At 37.2% G+C, this 22,651-nt stretch overlaps 2 protein-coding genes across 4 annotated transcripts; one reads left to right on the top strand and one right to left on the bottom strand.

Moving 5' to 3' along the window:
- Nucleotides 1-3,676: 3,676 nt before the first annotated feature.
- On the top strand, nt 3,677-11,932 carry LOC103716616 (prohibitin-1, mitochondrial). Of its 3 annotated transcripts, XM_008804683.3 has the most exons (6): nt 3,677-3,818; nt 3,911-4,139; nt 7,150-7,266; nt 10,410-10,580; nt 10,704-10,916; nt 11,453-11,932. In XM_008804683.3, the coding sequence occupies exons 2-6, from the start codon at nt 3,969-3,971 to the stop codon at nt 11,648-11,650; spliced, it is 870 nt and encodes a 289-aa protein (XP_008802905.2). In that variant the 5' UTR covers nt 3,677-3,818; nt 3,911-3,968; the 3' UTR covers nt 11,651-11,932. The 3 variants fall into 3 exon arrangements, with proteins under 3 accessions (XP_008802905.2, XP_026664068.2, XP_026664069.1); XM_026808267.2 differs by having other exon boundaries at nt 3,692-4,139; XM_026808268.2 differs by lacking the exons at nt 3,677-3,818; nt 3,911-4,139 and adding an exon at nt 5,902-6,015.
- Nucleotides 11,933-14,129: 2,197 nt separating this feature from the next.
- LOC103716636 lies at nt 14,130-17,348 on the bottom strand. The gene is made up of 3 exons (XM_026808285.2): nt 16,213-17,348; nt 14,483-14,814; nt 14,130-14,261 (listed from the first exon to the last, which is right to left on the bottom strand). The coding sequence occupies exons 2-3, from the start codon at nt 14,774-14,776 to the stop codon at nt 14,130-14,132; spliced, it is 426 nt and encodes a 141-aa protein (XP_026664086.1). The 5' UTR covers nt 14,777-14,814; nt 16,213-17,348.
- Nucleotides 17,349-22,651: the final 5,303 nt, after the last annotated feature.

Here is a 22,651-nt window from a genome sequence, read left to right as displayed (position 1 = left end):
AATTAGGGATCAAGAAGACTAGGGGTGAGGGTAAGATTAGGGCTTGTATTTGAGAAATTGCAATGGATGCCTTTCTTTTCTCCTTCTTAAAGGTTAGGGACGAGTTTAGAGTTTGTAATTGGGAAATTGCAAGTTGGAGTACTTTGAGAGCTTTGATATGGCCGCGGAAACTGCCACCTCAGCAATAAAGCAGTGATTCCCTTCTCTCTCAGTAGTCTCTTATCGAACAATTTGAAGAAAAGCACGGGGATGTGAGATTTTTATTATATTTCATCGATTATTTGTTTGTTTAAATAATTATAGTTTTGTGTTGCATTAGGGTGACAACCAAGTAGAGCTTATTAGGTTGTTTAATTAACGAAGTGTTGTTTATTGAGCTTGAGTTAAAAATTTGCATTGTTACATGCATTGCATAACATGGGTTAGTCATGCTATTTAGAAAAGTTGAATAATTATAATTAAAATAATTAAAATAATGCAAAGTGACATGATGATTAAGTTAATGAATTTTATATTGTATTGTTTGCTAACAATATGGTTTTATCATGCGTATAGAATGAGAGATAGGTTAAACAAGCAGATGCATCATAGGGGTGCTTTACAAAAGCATCTGGAATTGATATACCTAGGAAGTTGGGACAATTGTGATCTAGATTATATTTCATACTTCGAGTTGGTAGACATGGTCAAGAAGTTAGGATATTATGAGGTGTCAAAAATATGGTACAGAGTTCCAAACATGAATATAGGTGAGGGCGTTAGAGAAGTTAGAGGTGATGGCTGATGCTGAGGCTGTGGTTTGTGAAACTTTGGATGAAAATAATGCAAATAGTTAGGTTGCAACACTTGTGGTTAGTGATAGGCATGCTATTGATGGTCTTTTATATAATATTTAGTCTATGTCTAATAATGATGAACATGATGATCCTGATTATATGCCAATTGAGCCAAGTAAAACCGAGGACAATTTGAGTGATGATGAGCTTGTGATAGATGATGAAGAATATTTGGAAGCTAGGAATAAGTAGAAAGCTATAAGGCAAAAGCACACTAGTGAAGCTGAGGAATTAGGAAGTGGAGCCGATGCTGTTGGATTTGATACTGTTGGACCAAATGTTTTTGGAGTTAAATCTAATGAATTTGCCCATTCTATATAGATTGATGAAGTTTAAGAGAAGGAGAAAGAGAGGAAAGGGGAGATGGAGGGGGGAAGGGAGATTGGATCCGGCTGCTAAATAGTGCTGGCCGACCGTTGGAGAGGATGACTCTAGAGGTCTAATCTATTCGGGCGCCAAAAGCTAGGAGAGAGGGAAGAAGGAAGGAAGAGAGGAAGGAGTGTAAGTATTTTTTGTATGCACTAAAGAACCAAAAATCTTAGGAACAAATACTCGAAGCGGTATAGGGAATGGAGTATCTATAATTGTCTCATGGAGATACGGCGTGAATCGGCACAATGTCTTAATGAGATTGAATAAACTATAAAGCAATAGTTGTCATTTTATTATCTCTATATACTTCACAAGTGTAAATTATATATCAATAAGGGGTAGTGAGAAGCAATGACTCCGCAAAACCTTGTTACTTAGGATGAAACTTGATTTATAGCTATGGTAAGTTTAGTGAGATTTTATTGAGAAATAATGAGGCTTCTTTTTAATAGTAAACTTTTGGATTGTGTGACTCTATCTGAAGTATATGTATTATACACACACACACATATATATAAGGTAGGATTGATCCCAAATGACCTGATCATTCAGTAAGTAAATGGGAAAAAGTTGCTTGAAAATTGAAACGCATGCTAGGGCTGACTTCATGGTCCACATGACATGTATCTAGTGTTGCAGATGCCATTGCGCTAAATCTTTATTTATATTGCCCAAGACTGTTATGGTCCTATTTGTTTTAGGATAATGACAAAGTTTGCATGTTAGACTATAAGATTTATAAAGAACAATAAGTGCTCATATGATTAGTAAAGATAGTTAGTTTGTGTTATATACACTGTATTCTTAGCCATACATGGTAGAAATTGCTACCGATCACCACTAGTGATCATAGCCCAGATCACCTAGGAACATGGCAGCGAGGGATTGGTGCCAAACATAATGGGATTGATCGTGCTAGGGTTCGGATTGTATTTTTCACACAAAAGAATGATTGGTCTTCTTTCGCAACATCGACTATTGGATCGTACCTTGCATAGACCTCAAAGCACTCTCATTCTTTATTCATCCATTTGCATGGATCTTGAAGGGACCACTGCATGATCCAATAGTGGATTCATGCAAAGGAAAGTGAAACCTTCTTTTGTGCAAAAGATACAACCCCTATCTGCATGCTCATCGTCATCGGGTCCCTTCTACACTTTGCCAATCACCGACCTCCACATCTTCCAGTAAGTTGAATGGTGATCTATAACTTTTATTCTTCTTCCTTTGTTTTTTTTTTTGGGGGGGGGGGGGGGGGGGGGGGTGGGGATGGTTCGATTACACCACTTTGGAATGAATATAGCCCCCCAGCATTTGCATACAACAAGTCTCCCTCTACGCAAGCATGCTCTAAGTCACTGTAACAATTCAGAATTTCACTCAAAAAGGTTAGCCAAAAGATATTATTTGAGTTCCTTGATTCTATATAAGTACCTAAGATTTACCTAGCGAATAACCGATGTAAGACTAAATACACGCCCACACAGATCCTCACAGTTACATTCCAAAAAACTGAGTCTCAATGTCTGGCAATATAGGAAGCTACCAAGTTTGCTATACTATTCACTTTCCTGTAAATATGAATGGCCACGAAGAATTGTAGGGTGATTATCATCCTTCTCATATTCCCTAGAATGATATAAACATCTTTTGCATGTCTGCTGCTCTAAGAGCCAACTGACTGACTACCATCTTGGAGTCACTTTTTAGGATTACGTTAGGTTCTTGAGAATAATAACTGTAAAGACCAAGTTCTCTCACGCTCCTCTCAACTCTACAAGGGCTACTGTGATACATATAGGTGGTATTTTTCTGCATCTGCCAATATCGATCCTTGGTTTCGAATTGCAAATTCTGCATACTATTATCAAAGTTGATCTTGAGAAAGCCAAAAGATGAGAATTTCTGGTTACTATAGAAGGCGCATTGTAGCAAATCCAGTTTTCCTCTACTCCCATGCACTCTCATAAAAGTTATCAAAGAGCACAAAAATTCTCCAGGTTTGTATTATGAGGTATTTTCGATCGTGTGCTGCAGGTATTAAATCGTGTTTTGTATTGTGATTGCTCTGGGTCTTCTCACGGCCGAGTGTACTGAGGGGCACAAAGATTTGTGCATTCCTTGAGGACGAGATATGATAGATGATGTAGCAAGGAGTAATCACCTGATCATTGCTCTGACCATCCTTTAGATCATCCAATAACGCCTCCATCGATTGGTGAGGGGCTCCGACGATACCATGGCCTTGGGCGATCTGCCACCCCTAATATTGAGTCCTCTCACAGTATGGTAACACCATATCTTGGAGGTGAGGTCTTTTTTATCTGTGACTAGCTCTTAAATATTTCATGTACTAGCGCATCATGACCGTCCAATCAAACATGCTTTCAACTATCGTTGAATCAGACGGCCACGAGTCATCACATCCCATCTCTCCTTCCTCCCCAAGACAGGCAATCGCCATTTAATAAAAAATAAGCAATAAGAAAATGTCACAGAGCGAGCGAGCGAGCTGCCGGCTTCCTTTAAACCCTCATAAAACCCTAGGTTAGAAGACGACTCCAGGGAGGCCCAAAGCCCTCCGCCGCGCCATCGCCTCACCGCCCGGTAAGAATCCCTCTTCTCCCCCATCTTTCTCCTCTCACGAAAGATTTCAACCTCCATTTTGGTCTGTGGTGTTGTTTTGCGCTTCTCGCTAGGGTTTTAGGGTTTCTTTGGAGGAGAAGAGGAGGGGGGGAGAGAGAGAGAGAGGTGGAGATGAACTTCAAGAACGTCAAGGTGCCGAGTCCCGGCTCGGGGGCGGGGACGCTGGTGAAGGTGGCGCTCCTCGGCGGCGCCGCCGTCTACGGCGCTCTCAATAGTCTCTACAATGTCGATGGTGGCCACCGGGCTATCGTCTTCAACCGCATCCAAGGCATCAAGGAAAAGGTTTGGAAATTTGACTAAAAAGGAAATGATCTCTCTCTTTTTCAGTCTAACTTACTAAGCTTTCATGGTTACTAGTTTTTCCACATATGTTTGGATTCTTTTTATAGTTTATGACTTTTCAATTCTCGAAGAAGTTCGCGCAGGTTATATCTATTGTTTCCTCTTTTATGTTTTTCGTTCTTTAAAATGCTTTTATTTCCCGTTTCTTTTTGTATGTTTGTTTCATTAAATGTGCATTGCATAAACTGACGGCGCAATGGAGCTGTTGTTGTTGGATTTTCTTTTTGAAGTGAGTTACATTTCATGCCTGGCTTTTTACCCAGAAAATATTTTGGATTCATGTTGCGAGTTTTAGGGTTCCGGTGAAAGTATGTACTGAATGTACTTTTGCTCCATCAATTACTAAATTTGGTAGTTTATTAACTCGAAGACCTCTTTGTTTCAAGGCCTAGGGAACCATCACCATGTTATACTATGCAGAGCGCGGGCAATAGATTGGGTTCCCTATTCTAAATTGCCATTTGTATGTCCTTTGACTGTTTAGGAATCAAATGGGTATTTTAACCTACACTAATTCCGGGGAGCTACAAAATATGATGCAAGTTATGTTTGCATTAATTACAAATATCAATAGACCACTCAGAGTTACATGGTCTAATTGGCCCTTGCTTATGAAATTGGATTGTTGTGAAGAAGCGGCTGTTGCCTAGTTTTTATATGTCTAACCATATGGACCTTCTTGGAAGTGCTAAATCAAGAGCCAATCTTGTTTTCTTTAACATTGGGGGAACCCATAAATTTGCGAAAAGTTTGGATGATATTAGTGTAGATGTCTCTGATGAATATATATTTAAAATTAATGATGTGGATTTTTATTATGTTTCTAAAAGAATAAAAGCATCAAGAATCAAACTGATCCATAATGAATATGTAAGTGATGAATTGGCATATTCCGAATCTTCTAGATTCCAAGAATCCGATGTATTATAAGAATCTACAGTTACATTTATATGGGGTAAAGTTTTGCTTGAAATTTAACAATTTTATGGTCATTTAGTTGAAAAATGTGATTAGACCTATGAAGATGATACTTATGGTAATGTTTAAAAGTGGGAAATTAAACAAATATTATTAAAGGAAAAAAGATTTACAATGTTGAGATGTTGGATGGACATCTTTTTTATAGGAGGTGAAGTAGTTCCCCCCCATTCTTTCCTGAATAGTGTATATTTTACCAATATGAATTATGAACTCCTTTGAGGCAAAATGAGGTATATAGCATCATGGTCGCTGACTCTAGGTTTATGCAGACGGAATGTCAGTTATTGGTCTGAAATGGGAGCAAGCACAATTTATATCTCCATATCCTAAAGTGTGTGGATTTGTATCTCAAAGAAATTTGTGAACAGGGTACTAAAACAAGGGTGGTGAACTACGAGTGGATTGGAGAGTTGGTACTATTATCTGACCTCCCTTCTTCAAGTTATACTGATGCATGGATCTGTGTGAAATGTGACATTTCTCATGATGTTTGGTACTCGGTCTTTGCTTTGTAAATTGGCCAAGTTATTTTCAAGCACCTCTTTTTTTGTTAAAAATGTTTCTAGAAGTAAAGAAAGCTTTACTTGTATTTGTTTGTGAATGATGTTTGGCTATCAATATTCCCGCATTAAAGTTCTATGGAATGACCTTTAGGAAGGAAGTCTGGCCTAGCTGTTTCAGTTAGAAGCTGTCATTTTGGTATTCTAACTTTTATTTTCAGAATTTTTTGAATGTGGACATGGAAACATCTCTTATGGTGGTTGGATAATGCCTCCTTCAACAAGGGTAATGACAGAGGCTGCTGAAGCTGTTCTTGGTTGGAGAAAATTTTCTTGTAAACTATCCATAGTCCCACTCTTTTTATTTTCTTGTTTTCTAGTTTGAGCTTGAAGGGCACACCTAAAATTATCTATCTCACATCATGTGAAGGCAAGCAGTCTATGGTATATTTTATTATGAAAGGTTTGGTTATTTTGTTAAAAGTGTCAAGTGCCAGGGATCATTGTTTTTTTACGTATGGTACTATGAATGAGTGCCAACAGAAATAATGTGTAATAGCTTATATTTTAACAAGACACTTCATATCTTGTGTCAAGTGTCTGCATTTGACAATGATGCAAGTCCAGCTAAATTTGTTTGAAGAGCTGATTGTCATTCCATGTCATATTTTGGCTAAGTGGCAGAGTATTAGCACCCTAGAAAAACTGAAAAAGAGAGTTCTGGATAGCACTTGGGATGAGGACCGATAGAGAAACATTATCAATAGAGTTGCATTCATCATGCAAATAGATACTAGTTACAGTCCTAATGGCTTCCGCAGGCGTTGTCTAAGGCGATCATTTCTTTCTGTTTGTTTGATGAGTATTTTGGGGCCTTTCGGCATCATGGTTCCCAGAAAATAGAGCAAAATAAACCTGTCTCTTTTCCTTTCTTAAAATTTTATCCTGTTTAGTTTTTATGACCACCGATCCATTCTTCAATTCCTCAATCTTCTTCTGACGTTTACATGCAGTACTACCCTAAATGTTTTCTGCACATGGGGATTTGAGTAAGAGGAGGTAGTGAGGAGAACTAATTAAACTCGGCTGTTTTTGAATAATTGAAAAAGTGGACTGAAGTTTAAAAATAAACTACTGCCATTTGGGTTAGCATGTGACATTAAAATCCTTAATGCAGGATTTGGGATTATGGTATGAAGGGGGAGAAGCAAACTGACAGTTGAGGTTGGGGATTATTGCATAAATTTTAGGGAGATGGTAGGTCTTCCTTTTTAGGTTATATATATCTTTTGGACAACTGTTTGCCATATATATAAGTTGAATGGTTTTCAGATTTATCAATAAGAAAGGAATTTGGAGTGCACTTTCCTTCTGTATTTATTCTGAACCATTTTTATGTATATGTATTTTACTTATCAGTATGGAAAGCTATTTCCTTCATAACCTATCTACATGTAACTTGTTTGCAGGTTTATCCTGAGGGAACGCATTTGATGATCCCTTGGTTTGAAAGACCTATCATATATGATGTTCGTGCTCGCCCCCATCTTGTGGAGAGTACTTCTGGGAGTCGTGATCTTCAAATGGTTTGTGTTTTTACTTATTAATATACTTTTATGGCAAGAATATGTAAAATATACATATTAAATTTATCCTTATGCGGACAACATGTAATTAGACAAACATCAGCTGTTAGTTTCTATTTCTATTCATGGAATGTGTTACAGGAACAACTTGACAATCCTAGGCTCAGGAATCATCAATTAGGTCATTTGGCCCCAAAATAGTTTTGTCAATGCGTGGCAGTTATTGTTTTGGCTATTTTATGGTCATTGGATATTATAATTTTGCTTTTTGTGATACCATTATGTTATTTAATCATTCTACAGTGTAAGCATATGCCTATCCAGAAACTTCAAAAGCAGCCATGATCACATGACGATCTATTGTTTATATTCAGAAATTATGGAAGCAACCATTTATTACGTTGTTATATGTTGTTGTCTATTTGGTTAACGAGAGACTAGATATTGGCATGCCCCATGTATGTGAGAGGCATGGATTACCATGATAGTATTGGGCATGTGTCATGCATGTGGAAGGCAGTTCGGATGGCTTTGATTTCTCCATGGGGGCTACTCTTCATGCCCTTATTTTAATAAAATAGTTTTGTCAATGCATGACGGTTATTGTTTTGGCTATTTTATGGTCATTGGATATTATAATTTTGCTTCTTGTGATACCATTATGTTATTTAGTCGTTCTACAGTGTAAGCATATGCTTATCCAGAAACTTCAAAAGCAGCCATGATCACATGATGATCTATTGTTTATATTCAGAAATTATGGAAGCAACCATTTATTACGTTCTTATATGTGGTTGTCTATTTGGTTAAAGAGAGACTAGATGTTGGCATGCCCCATGCATGTGAGAGGCTGGGATTACCATGATAGTATTGGGCATGTGTCATGCATGTGGAAGGCAGTTCGGATGGCTTTGGTTTCTCCATGGGGGCTACTCTTCGTGCACTTATTTTAATAAAATTTTAAAAATTGTGGAAGGTTACTGTGAAATTAGACACATATTTGGTGACTCCACATAGAATATTTCTAAACTTTACTACAAATTAAGTAAGAAAGATATTTCCTCAAAAGGCCATTTTCCTTTTTTCTGATCTAAACTCAAATCAGAGAAAGAGATAGCATCAAGTGAGACTAGGCTCCTTTTTCTTGACCTAAATGCTTCAGTAATGTGATGCCATGTCAGCATACAAGGTGAAAGTTGAAGAACTTGAGATGCTTTGATGGATAGGTGTGATTCTGTTGATGGTTAGAGGGGGAAGAAATAAGCTGGACATAGGGATTTTGTTTATGGGTTTTTCGAGCATTGTTGCCTGCAATAATACTTTGTATTGACTAGTGCTCTTTTGACAGGTCGGGGGTACATTGTTTGCATGGAAACTGTGTTGTGGAGATTCTTACTCATCCTTTACAAACTTCAAAATGTGTAAGAAATGGTGTGAATTGAAAGTGCTCACTGTAAATTTTGTTTGCATGGAAACTGTGCTGCGGAGAGTCTCATTCATCCTTCACAAGCTTCAAAATGTGCAGGAAATGGTGTCAACTGAAACCGTCTCACTGTAAATTTTAAAGGTGATCTTTCCAATACATCTAAATGGCTGAATTACGAGGATTACCTACGGTAGCTTGAGTCTACTATCCCCTTTAAGGCAAATGTCCACATGGATTCATTTGATTCTTCATAAAGTGCTGGCTTGATCTTGACTCCAAAATCAAACCTGTTAACCAAATAATCACCAATAGCCATCATAGGAATGGTTGACAAGAGGTTCTCATTATTTCTTGCACTATTTTTTCACCCTTTTTTCTTGTTATATTATCTTTCATGGGCATCAATAAATAATTACTACAACTTTGTATTGATTTTAGCATGCATGCATGTCTCTTATCAAATAATATTTGTTTTTTTAATAAACTCATAGGTCTAATTCATCAGCTATCTCTTCTACTACACATAATATAGGCGCTAAAGCTTGGCCAACATCAATTTGTTTTCCAGCTTCCCCATTTGATTCTAAGGTGGAAAATGAATCCCAAATTTCTGGTGAGCTGATAATTGAGACTAAGACACAATAATCTAACACATTGAGATGCAAGCACTTGGGTCCAAGCTTGGGTTGAAAATGTTAGCCCATGCATGGGCCAGGCTGAGAATGTGCAACGGAGTTAGTGACACATGCTGAGACAAAGACCACTTATGCCCTGGTGTGGCCCACTAAATGCATATCCTCAAATACAATGTAATGTGAAGCAATTGGAGGTTACAACAATGTCATGAAGCTAGTAGGAAAAAAACAACATGATATATATGGCTACAATTAACAAGTCCCTCTCATAAGCTTTATGAGTCTATTGCATGCACATGCATGATTTAATGATTTATAAACCATCCAGTACAGTATATATGGTCCATAACTCAGCCTGCTATTGCTTGTTATGTCAGCTTAGTAGATTCTTGAAAACAAAACATGTAGGTTTTGTTTCCAACAATTGATTAAGGAGCCTGCCTTTAACCCACATTTAATAGATATGTCTTGACACACTGATGAGATGAGATTTAACCACAGATTTGTGATAATAAATCACATCAAATATTCTTTGAGTGGCTAAAAAAAGAAAACTGCCATTCCTTGCATATCCTAGTAGAAACTACTATTTATACTTTTCACAGAGGAAAACTTAGTGTTAGAAATGAAAAGGAAGTAGTCTAAATTACTTCTCTATGCTAGGTGGTTATCCACATTTTTTTAATTTTAATCATTAGTGTATTACATGTCCAAGGGTCGTGTTTTTTTTTTGTTACTTTGTTCTTTCTGATTTGATAAGATTAAGACCTATTTTTGCCTCTAGACTTTACTATTTTTTATTAGATCAGCAATCCTGTTGGTGTTGTTCCATGTTGTTATAATCAATGATGGCAGTATCTAATGATTTGACCTAACAATAGTTGAGCTTGCCCGAGTCTGACTTGATTTGTTTATTGTGGTTTTAGTAATCATTTTTAAGTTGTGCGCTGTCATTTTCTCTCGTGTCTGCATATGTTGATATTTCACAGCTAGTCTTTGCCATAGTCAGTTTGCTTCTCCTTATCTTCATCAATATATCTGCCATGATAATTTGGAACTTTGAAGCTTTTATAATTTCTTAGGTGAAAATCGGGCTTCGGGTTCTTACAAGACCCCTACCAGACCAGCTACCTACGATCTATCGAACTCTAGGGGAGAACTATAATGAGAGGGTTCTGCCTTCAATTATTCATGAAACCTTGAAGGCTGTGGTAGCACAGTACAATGCTAGCCAGCTGATCACACAAAGAGAGGTGTTCTCTAGCAAAAATCGCTTCGATATTACTCTCCCATATTCTAATATGTCTTGTATTGTACTTTAGAAAATAAGTAGGAAAATCATGGATGGAAACTGATGAATGTGATCACTGTTGTAGGCTGTAAGTAGGGAGATACGGAAGATACTGACGGAGAGGGCTAGAAACTTCAATATTGCACTGGATGACGTGTCCATTACGACCCTGAGCTTTGGGAAAGAATTTACTACTGCGATTGAAGCTAAACAGGTGGCTGCACAAGAAGCTGAGCGTGCTAAGTTCATTGTTGAAAAAGCAGAGCAAGACAAGAGAAGTGCTGTTATCAGAGCCCAGGTGAGTAAGCTTCCTTAATCAAGTGGTTCCTTGCAGTTCTTGTAAGAACCTTGGTCATGTTGGGATGTTTGTCTTGCATGCACATGATTGCATTAAGATGGTTATCCATAGAAGACGAAACTTAGCCTACACCCTCCGCAATGCCCCACAACCCATCAATAGGTCACTTGCAATTTTAGTCAAAAGACCCTATTTATTGTATGTCATTATCGGCCTAAACTGTCATTTTAGGCAATTTTGGCCAATCTTTTCTGGCCATTGAAAATGAGCTTTTGTTTCATCAGTTAAATAACGTAAAATATAATGTAAGCTGTAATTTTCTTTGATAGTTATGGCCCTTCCAATCACTTGCAATGCAAAATATGTTGCATATGTGATAGCAGCAGCCCTAAAGAAAGTTGTTTCATCATTGCAACACCTATAGAATAGAAGGCCCATCAATCAAAGAGCCATCCTTCAGTATATTCTTAATAAAACAGTTATATATGCAGGTTGTTCCTCAGAATCATAATCATTCTCATCTTTTTTACTGACAGGGTGAGGCCAAGAGTGCCCAGCTTATAGGTCAAGCTATTGCAAGTAACCCTGCATTTCTTGCCTTAAGGCAGATTGAAGCTGCAAGGGAAATAGCTCAGACAATTGCAAATTCATCCAACCGAGTGTTCTTGAATTCCAGTGATCTCTTGCTGAACCTTCAAGAAATGAATGTGGACGGCTCAACCAAACTGAAGTAGTAAAATAGTCTGATTCTCCCCTATGGTAGGAAAAGGAAACTTCTAATTAAAACGGTGATGATAATTGTGAGAGTTTCTTCCATTCCCTATGTTTGATTGAAAACTCGAGCTTCTGTCATACAAGTGGAATTTTAACTTTTGCTAGAGGAAATTTGCATCAGTCCTCATAAGACACATTGTCTCGAAATGTTTTCTCATTATTTTATGTTTTTGTCCTTTTGTCAACTGTAATCTTTTATTGTTTTCTTTCTTCTCCAAATGGGTCTTTCATTTTTCTGTCTCTGTATTTTTGTTAAACTGGGCTATCAGCATTTAGGTGAGACTGGGGGTGGTTAATTCTGTTTTATCCCTCCGAGAAAGTTGTTAGTTCTGTGTTTTAGTTGTGGATATGTTCATTAAAGTCATTGATTAGCAAGTTGAAGTGATCAGTCCCTGCAGCAATGCAGCTGCTTCAGGGGAGAAATTGCCTCCAGTGGAGAACAAAGAAAAACTTTAGCGAAGTATTTCACTAATGCCAACGACGATGTTAGATATCGTTGGTGGTTGAATCAAAAACTGTTGACAAGAAGTGGAAACTGTGATATAATAATGGCTGTTGCAGACCATTTTTGTCTTGCTGCAGATCATGAGTAGGTGGCTTATTTACATGTTTTGGTTGCTAGTCAATCTCGTCCATGAGGTGTACGCATATATGCAAGAGTTCTGTTCTTGCTTATCCTTAGCTCCTACAAACTCCAAATGTCTTGTGGGGAGAGAATGTAATTGTATTGTTCTTAAAATGTGACATCATTTGAACTTTTGATGTTGTTTACTGCAGGCAGCCCCGGTTTGACAACGAAATTTTGGTACACTCGTAACAAAGTACCATGCGAAAGTGCAGTTGTATGTGCTGACTTCTTATAATCTGTACAGAGAGTGTCAAGTTGCTGCTCCTGAGTACAACAGGTGGGATTTCATGTGGGAAAATTCATTCCTTAGGCGCAAAGCTATTATCGAGGTTCAGATTTGTTTAGAAGGCATTGGAACTTCAAGCCAAGATCTTAGGTAGCTATGCTGATGGTTAAAGCATGAGATGCTCCATGCTTTTGGTGGGGGACTGCAAGGAGATGAGCTAAAAATTATTTCATTTAGAAATTGCAGAAACAATTCCATAGACTTGTCAGTCAATCAGAGAGATGGTTTTAGCCGTTTTAAGCTGTTTGTTCTTTGAGGTAGAGCAGGGTTGTTGCTTGTACGAGCTATTGGGAAACCATTTGTGCTTCTCTTTGGTCATAAATCTCAGAAACCAGCATTACTGTAATTGTTGCTGTGGTACCAAAGTGCTCGCATTATTCCAGGTCGAAAACAGAGACAAACATGGGCAACAACACCACAAATGAAGACTAGAATTCGTGCTAGGACCATGACATCAAGAGTTGCAAGCTAATCAGATGCATTGCTTGTAACCTGCAACCAGCTCCACAGCAAAGCTGCTTGGGTAAATCACATCCTTAAAATATGGTTGCAGCTGACTTGTGAGAAGCACCTAAATATTATATATATATGCGCGCGCGCGTCCGCCTGGGGTGAGATCTGATGATACTCATAACACATCAGAGGCCTATGGATATCTTATTTATTTATTTATTTATTTATTTATTGTGCTAGACTAGGTGATTTATACAACATATGTACGAACACACCCAATAAAATCGGAAAATAAAATATCATGGAGCTTCCGAGGTAGCTCTCTATTTTCCATCCACAGGGTGCTATCGGCATGGTCAGTTACGTAGGTCACCCAATCCGCTGCCCTGTTGGCTTCTCTAAACACATGCTTCGCCTGGACAACTCCTCGGTCTTCCACCATCATCCAGATATTGCAAAGCAAGGGATGGTTAGGAGCAGCGACTCTTGGACCTCTTTGGATATAGCTGATGATCGTAGCTTAATCACCCTCCAAAATGACTGAATCAGCTGAGAGTACATATTGAGCATGTCGAAGATCCACCCAGGCAGCCCTCAACTCCGCACCAGGAACCGTGCAGTCAAATAACTGACAGCCTCCCGCTGCCATGATCCTGGAGTTCATGTCCCTAATGACGAAACCAGCTCCACCCTTTGTGCCTCCATCCAGCACCGACCCATCAAAATTGATCTTGAGAATATCTTATTTATTGATAATGGATTTATCAGTCTATGAATAAGTAACATACAAACTCTCAGGACTGGAAGGAGAAGGAGCTCATAACTATTATTCCTTGAGTTAAAACAGGCTTAGAAATGGAACCTATATATGAACAGATGTATCGGAAATTTCATATAGAAAATTTATAGGTAAATACAGTGGACGATTGTTATTTCTCACATTCTTGGTTCCATCCTTTCTAATATATAGCATAGCTGCCATGGAACATGAACATTTTCTACCTCTACCCTGTTGTGCAAGACTTGCATAGAGTCACTACAATTACAGGACTATGGAGAGATGACGGCATGACTATCTATGATCGTGGGGTGGCCAATATATCCCTTCTCTTGGGCAAGGAAGAGGAGCAGGTTGAGCAAGAAACGTAGGATATTGCTGTCCAGGCATCAACACAGAGAAACCGGACCGGCACGAAGTTCCTGCCTGCAATCACCTGGAAACTTAGATATTTGTTGTCTCTTAAAATTCAGTAACTGCTCAATGTTTATCAGAGATTAAATAGAAAGAACAAGAAAGTAAGGCAGCTGAATCCATCCTCCAGCTTAAAAATTAAGTAGAGATGGATGGTAGATGGCAGTTAAATGTTACAGCAACCAACAAACTGTGAATCTATTATCAAGTATGACTGCTGCAAGGAAACTTACAAGTGGTGGATTCTGAGGCTTTCCAGGTGAATGGTTCTGAGACTCTGGCTGGCCTGGCTCCAAGGATCCTCGGGCATCATTTCGAGGCCGAAGGAAGGTGGCTCTTGGTTTGATTAAATGTTCAAATATTGCCATGATGAGGAACATAGAAACCAGGATCGCCGTTGCAGCAAAGCCAAAGGAGATGGCATTCATGGATGTGCCGATGTCCTTCGAAGATGCATCCCGATTAGTTGATTCTGATGGAGTTGGGTCTCCACTCCATGACTTTGTTCTCTCTCCAAAGTCATTCATGGTCTTCGGCTTTGACCTCTATTTCACAGCAAATATTGCTGTTTGGTAATGAATTTGGTTAGAGAATTGGCGTGATTAGGTATGTAAACAACAAAGCATTATAATGATTATAACAAAGTCTGGTGCAGAGATCAACTTTTTGACCCTCAAACAGCTTATGAATTAAAGTATCACAAAAAAGGAAAAATTCTGCAATCAAAATCAGATTGACTTAAGAGAACTTTAACCTCTCCAGGAATACATGAAACAAAAACTAACAGTTGAATTAGTTAGCAAAAGATAAACTAGACATCAACTCTTGGGTCAAAATTTCACGAATGAGTCAAAGTTACTCCAGGCAATGATTGTTTTATTGTTTGATTTGCTCCTCCTTGTTGATCACCAACAAGCTGAAAGCCGAAGAGCCATATGTTGCATACAGAGCTTAATTGGCTAAACCAAGAGATTATTGAGAATGGTCTCTAAGGTTACAAGAAGCATTTGCTATATTATCTAGTCCATTGCTAGAACTAACATTTATTTGGCATATATCAGATGGGGGTTATTTTTCCAAACCTTTTGGGCTGCATCCATAAGATATGATTGCACAGTTGCAAACGGGAACTGCATATATATCTTAAATGGAGGACAATTTAATGAAACCAGTAAATGCAGCCCCTTGACTCCTATGAACTATTTAGATAGAAGAAAGGGGAAGAGAGACAAAGGGCAAGCAAACACACAGAGAGAGACACAGACAATACAACCTTGGAACCAAAACATGCATCAAAATCCATGATTTATTTCAGTAACAATCAATGAGAAACAGATCACCATCTTCATTTCATTTTGAGAACTGCAAAATGGACAATTGAATAGTAGACTACTTTATCATTCAAAATGATACAATAAAAGAATCAGTCAGCATATTGGCATATTTAAAGCAACCTTTTCTGTTAAACTCATATAATATAAATTCAATCTTAATTTTAATGTACATTTCTGTTAGTTAATCAACACATGATGATTGATCAATGTGAAGAGAAACTGCAATGACGTAAGCTATAAAATTTTCGAGACCAAACATCTTTCAGAATGTGTTAAAAAATTGCACCGAGAAGCGAACTTCATAAATGTCTGATAGAATTATATCTAAAATAGCTAGAGCATCACAGATGTATAAACCCTGACCTTCATGGTCTGATGGCATCAGAAACCATAACGAGAATTTCATAAAGGCCCACTGGAAAACAAAACAATATTGTTTGTTCACAAAATAATTTCCATTCAGAAAAGCTCTCTTTTTACCTTGGCTAAATTTTCATAATTTGTTAAAAAGCTGCAAGTACTTCATAGAAAGGGATGGTGGCAATTATATTGCTTGAAAGCTCACCCACAGACTAATCCAAACTAGCAACAGGTGGCCATGTTATGAGGGAATAGAGAGACAAGCTAACCTGTTAAGAGCTTCAGTTCCACTTAACTGCAACTTCGCGACCAAGGGAGAAAATAGTTGATCCCTGATACCATTTAAAATAATTGTAACGGAATTACCCACGAAAACCGACTGTAACGAGGCATAGGTTGCAATAGTGCTTGGGTATCTTCAGTGTCCTTTGATCTTCTTCTTTGCTTTACAACCTCCTGTACTTTGTTTCTTAGAGACCACCATCAACCTCGAGCTTCACTAGAACGGTTGGTAGCTTATTTTAAAAAGCTAATATCACATTCCAAGAGATCACGCAGGCAATGCCATGGTGGTGGGAATAAAAGAAAGAAGAAAAGAGAGACCAGGTGCAGTATCCTGCATACTGCCCACCACCACTCATGTGAAGAAAAGCTGCCATGAAAGCTATCAATATAGATACAAATGAAAGGCTGCAGGCATGGTACAAAATATTTCTAAAACATTTCAGTACTGCAAAAGAGTGATTTGATATCATACAGTAACAATCTGAAGGATTCCACATGAAGGAAAGGAAAAGAGGATCTGAGGCTGGAAATCTTACAGAGGTACATTGGTGGAGGTACCATGATTCAATAGAGGAAAGAAAGCATCACCTAAAAAGACTCGAAGCAGCCTCGGCATGACAAGAGAAGCCAAAGAACATAAAGAGGATTGAAGTTGGATCAGAGATGCCAGTTTCTCAATTTTTTCACCTTGATGATGATGATGATACCCATTATAGGGGCCCATCAACTTTTGTCAGAAATAGAAACCAATTAGCCAAATTATCCATTGAAACCTCACATGGAGTAGCAAGAAAAGGCAAGGGAAGTGGAAAAGATTATCGAGGCGCGAACACCATTAGCTTTGAAGGTTAAATTTATAAACAAGAACAAGAGTGCCATAAGTACAAGTGGTGTGATAGAAGAGAAAATTGAAGACAAGGAAACAGGACTTTTTAAGTATATAATGAATTCAGGGTCCACTATGAACATAAGTATAACTATGTCTCCAAGGTATTGAAAGCCTACCAAGACCTAATTGTGAAGAATGGATCGTCCATGAAAAAAATAACAAAATGTTCTCACAAAGTTGAAATGCATTTGTCTGCAAGGTTCTTCATAAGGGAGGTGCCTGTATTAAAAGTTTTTGAAGGTTTAGTTTCATAATGAAAAAAAATAACATAGACTTAAAGCCAAAACTCAAAGACAAGAGTTGAGAGAACAAAAATAAATCTTTTTATACTGATCTATTGGGTAATTAAAGGGTGTTATATTTCTATAAGTTGTGGCTAGTACGACTCACAAGACCGACAACAGGCTAATATGTTTTAAGAGAAACTTATGCAAAAATAATATAAACCCAAAGACTTGAGATGGAGGTGATTACGGTAAAACAAAAGAAATATAATTCTACAATCCGAAGCCTTCTTCTATCTGCTGAGAAGAAATGTTTTATATGGAAAATTGTTGCTAGTTTAGGTTGTTTATCATCATCAAATGGAACAACCCTTTCTTTGAGAACTACATTGAGAATGCCATAATTCCTGCTAAGACTCGGAACCTCTCTCCAAAGAGAAGAGAAGTGCCAACAAGCTAAACAAGTCCTAGCTTCTTTTATAAAGGATAACATTTTTATTGATGGAAATAGAATTAAGAAAAAACAACATATTCGTCCATATAATATTCACATATGAGTTGTTAATGGTCATTTCAGTTCCAAAAGCGAAGGGTCCCCACATGAAAACAACAAAGACATAAAGTAGGAGCTAAAGAAATAAATCCAAGAACATTTCTGAAACCCTAGTTATCCTTTTTGCTGCATCAGAACCCCAACAACAAGCAATCATTCACCAAAAACAAATCCCTGAATACAAAGAGAGGGCTGGCAAAAAAAAAATGTAAATACTTCAATCAAATTGCAAAAGAGAAGACATTGGTTGGGATGATATGCCTTATGAAAAATAAAAGCCTATTACAACCCCCCTCCCCAATCCAACAACAACAACAACAAAAAAAAAAAACCCTTATCTAGAATAAGTAGAAACAACTCACCAAATTGTGATGATTGCCAAAAACTAGAAGAAAATCCATGTCATAGACAAGTTACAGCGATTCCTGAAGTAACTAGCCAATAGAAAATCCATTTCAAAACAACAAATTTAGAATAAAAAAGAAAATTACATGCAAACCTATGTAAATGTTAAAACACACAAGAAATCTTCTCATCACCATCAATTCAGAATAAAGGGTCAAGAAGCATAGGCCGTAAATCAGATTATTTGATTGAAAAAGAAAGAGAAAACAAAAAAGAAAAGAAGAGGAAAATTTGCACACCATAAATCTACTTCTCAAACTCTTCAGGAATGCTTATCAGAAGAGGTACATGACAAAAGGCTTAACCAAAAATTGAAAAAAATAAAAATAAAAATTAGGAATGCTCATGAAATAATTAAAAAGGAGAGGCATACTTGTGGAGCTGCGTTGCAGTGTTCCTTCCTGCCATCCCGTGCGTGTGCGGGGTCACACAAAAGAAAGGATGCTGAGCAAAAAGTTGACAACATGATTTGGAATTTTGATCATTAAATTTTTTTTAAAGAACAAAAAATAATTCTTTCCTTGAGATTTGAACTCAAGAACTCCGGCTTACTAAACAAGTGCTCTTGGATGGTTTTACCATTTTTACTATATCCATTAGAGCTACCTCGAAAACAACTATGAGCAGACAATGGATCATTGCCAAAAAAAACTCTGTGATGTTTAATCATAACAGCAAACTCCAACTCGCTTTTCTCAAGTGTTGCACCATTCTTTCTGTGAGATTATTGCTGGTGGTTGTTGAACACAACATGCTTGCATGCATCAGCTCACTACAAGAAAAATAGTTTTCTCCAACTCTGACCTGTCGATGCTAGAAGGAAGCGTCGGCAATTTAGGCAACGCGCAAAAATTGCCGATGCTTTTTAGTAGCGTCGGCAGGAATTATACTAAGACAATCTGCCATCAATTTGTTTGTTGTCATGACTTGGGTACAGGCTTGTGTGGCTCGGCCAGGTGCCTTAATTAGCAGGTTGGCCTGATCTGTCATCAATGGCGCATCATTCAGAAAACACACCATGAGATACGTAGAAGCACAAATGTGTCCTTGCTGTAGATGTGCTTATCGGTTCCACATAATTCAAACCCAACAAATCTTTCAGTATTGCCTAATTCATCTTACACTACTTGCATTGGTTTGTGTTTTTAGTTCTTGTTTTATACTGGTAAGGTCCACCAGAAGATGCTATTCCAATGGCAGGATGATAGTTTAGAACTTAGAAGGTGCACCAGAAGAACCTTTTCCCCTAGAGTTCTCATCAAGGGAAGTAGTAGAGGGATAAAGTTACCTAGGACCATGTGTCCTCACTCTTTTGCTGCTTGTGGTGTCAGCTGTAAAAGCTTTATTTGATCATGTGATTTCCTTTCATGATGCTTTGGTATCACTTATCCTAGTTTTCCGGGTAATAGCTTGGTGAAGGAATACTGCAGATCGTTTCTATGCACTTGACACCATGAGAAGGCCTGCAACTATCAGTGCTTCATAAAGTTTCTTTTTTTCCCCTTTAGCATCTATTTGGGTCCATCCAGAAGCTTGTCGATTGTTTCAAGATTAGCTCTGAGATGAACAGGTCGAAGCTCATGGCTTATTACATAGGATGTTTTTCTCGTTACATCCATTTATAATGTTGATGTTAGTAAACAAGGTACGATCCCAAAAAAAAAAAAAAAAAAAGATATGGACCATTTTTGCTACTAGGGATATGGTTGGACGAGATTTAGAAATGAGATCCGCCATAATAGAAAGCTGAATTATATATCGAACTTATGAAGGCCATAACCCGACCATACGATATCCAATTGAAATGATCTCTCTCTAAATCTAGAAACTTTTTGTGATCTATGATGTGGTGCTATCTCTTAAAGAGTGCGGTGCAGTTAATGATCATGCTTAAATTTTATTGTTTGGATTCCAAAATTGGCCACTCAAACTGATTATTTTTTAGGAAATATTTTGATTGGACGTATCTCTCAATCTGGAAAGAATTAGATGGAATGACCAGAAATAAAGTTGATGTAAAGTCAAGATCTACCTTCTATAGAATTTTAGTTTTTTTCATATTTATTTTTATTATTCATGTTTATTTTGGGAAAGCTAATCCTATTTTAAGTAGGAATGGAATCCGGACAAACTTCACTATTATACATAGAGGTTATGCATCTCAATTCATTATTATCGATGAAAGAAAAAAAAAAACGAGATTCTACTTTCATCAATTTTTCTTTTCTTTTTTTTTTTTTGAGAAAATCAAGTTGAGTGACTCAAGGGAATTACTCCCTTCTCTCCAACTGAATCAAGGTAAAAGCCAAATATTGCACCCATCACTATTTGAAGTAGGTTTTGTATTCAAATATTGGGAAGTTTCCAAAGTGTTCCACCTAGGTAGTTCTCTTACCATTTATTTAAGCTGATCACTGATGTCCCATTTTTATTTTCAGAAGGTAGTTAAGGTTAGATAATTTCCAAATTGTAGACTTCACCAAGAATTTATTGCTTGTAAATTATTTTACAGCTCTACTAGTTACAATTGAATATTTACTACTGTAATATGCTAATATCTGACCATAGAGAAAACAGGAAGGAAAAAACTATATAGAGGGAAATTTTCCAAAGCTAAAATCAAATGGTGGCACTTGTCCACGAGGCAAGCGAAGGTTGGAGGCTCTTGAACGTGGAGTGATATATTTGTAGCATCTAGATTTGGACAATCATAAAACCAAATGTATCTCTCTTGTTTCATCTTTAAAAGCACACTATACCACTATCATACCTTGCTAAGAACCATACTTGAACCAAGGTCTAAATGAGGAATCCATTCTATTAAAATTGACCCTCTGCGAAGTCATCGATCTAGTACAATCTGAGAATCTAAGCAGTTGAAGCGGTTAGCGAGAGGCCAACACACGAGAAGTGAAGATAAACAATTCAGAGATTAAAAATGGCCATAGGAACCATCAAGAAAAAAATGATCGGAGTGGTGTTAACCTAAGATGATAAGGTGTTAATGTTAGAAGGAGAAGGTTGCGCCCTAGTAGTAAATGATCAGGAAATTTTGTTTTATTTTTTCAATTATTTTTGTTATTTTTACTTTATTTTTTTAGCTTTTATCTTTTGTAGCGTAATTTTTTGGTCATCACCTCCTTTCGCAAGAAAGTAACATCCAATTAGCGAAAGTTTTTCAAAGTCAAGATAGCAGAACCCCATCATCATTTATCTTTTTTAATTCAAACTTGACACACCATCATATCTACCCAATCTAGCTGTTTAGTGTTTCCCTCTCTCCTGCACCAAGGATAGAAGTCAAGCAGGGCAACAAAGTTGTCATGGAAAATAGTGGCTAATAATAAAAGAAATAATGGCATTATTTTTCCAATCACCATTCACTTGAGAAAAAAATATTACCTTTTCAAATCATATAATCTTTATAGTAGGAAAATCAATTCAAAAATTTGAATTTTGAGAGAAATAGTATTTTCTTTAGAAAATGGTACATGCAAGTAATGATTGTTATTTGCATTATAAAGGACATTTATAATGTTAAATAATATATTATAATAGCTATTATATTTTCCTTCTTATTATCTATAGTAGTTATAACGTACATGCAAATGCAAATGCATACTGTTACAATTACAAAATTAATTTTAGAATAAGTTTATTTTTTGAAAAATATAGCACGCATTAAGTGTAATACATCTTCCTTATGAAATTGTTTAAGCTTTATTTGATATTATTACATTCTTATTTTAGACAAGCTTAAATTTTACTAATCATTTAGGAACTTTTGGAGGGCATGGGTCTTTTATTATGTACTTTTTTATGAGAATAACACATGCAAAAACACATGATTACTACTAATGATTTTAGATATAAGATATTATTTTTGTAAGAATGCATCAATTAGGTGCTAGTATGCCAAAATTGATAGATTTTGAAATTTAATGATATATTACATTCTTAATCTAGATAGGCTTGAGTTTTTGCCATGTCATTGTAAATTTGAAATACAGTTTTTTTTTATTTAGCATTATGATTTTTTTTGATAAATAGGATTGGAGTCCAGGCTATATAGCATTTTGATCTCTCACTCTCCTCCCCTCGCTCTCCTTTCCCCCCTCCTCTCCCTCTCATTTGTCACTGGGCCTAAAAGAAAAGCTTGGGCCTGCGTTCCTGCCGGTCCAATTGAGTTTCCGGCATGCTCTTGTTTGGGCTCGGGTCGAAAGGTTCTAAAGAAATTCGGGTCCCAACTGGCCCAAGCCCAGTTTCTTTTTTTTGGGTCCAGGCTTCATAGAAACCCGGCCTGGTCCAATTCGAGCCCTCCGCTCGCCATCGTCACCTTTTCGCTAATAATT

The sequence above is a fragment of the Phoenix dactylifera genome, chromosome 1 (genome assembly GCF_009389715.1).
Source record: "Phoenix dactylifera cultivar Barhee BC4 chromosome 1, palm_55x_up_171113_PBpolish2nd_filt_p, whole genome shotgun sequence".
NCBI classification, from domain to species: domain Eukaryota; kingdom Viridiplantae; phylum Streptophyta; class Magnoliopsida; order Arecales; family Arecaceae; genus Phoenix; species Phoenix dactylifera.
The sequence above is the reverse complement of the archived record's forward strand: the minus strand, read 5'-3'. Positions and strand labels throughout refer to the sequence as shown.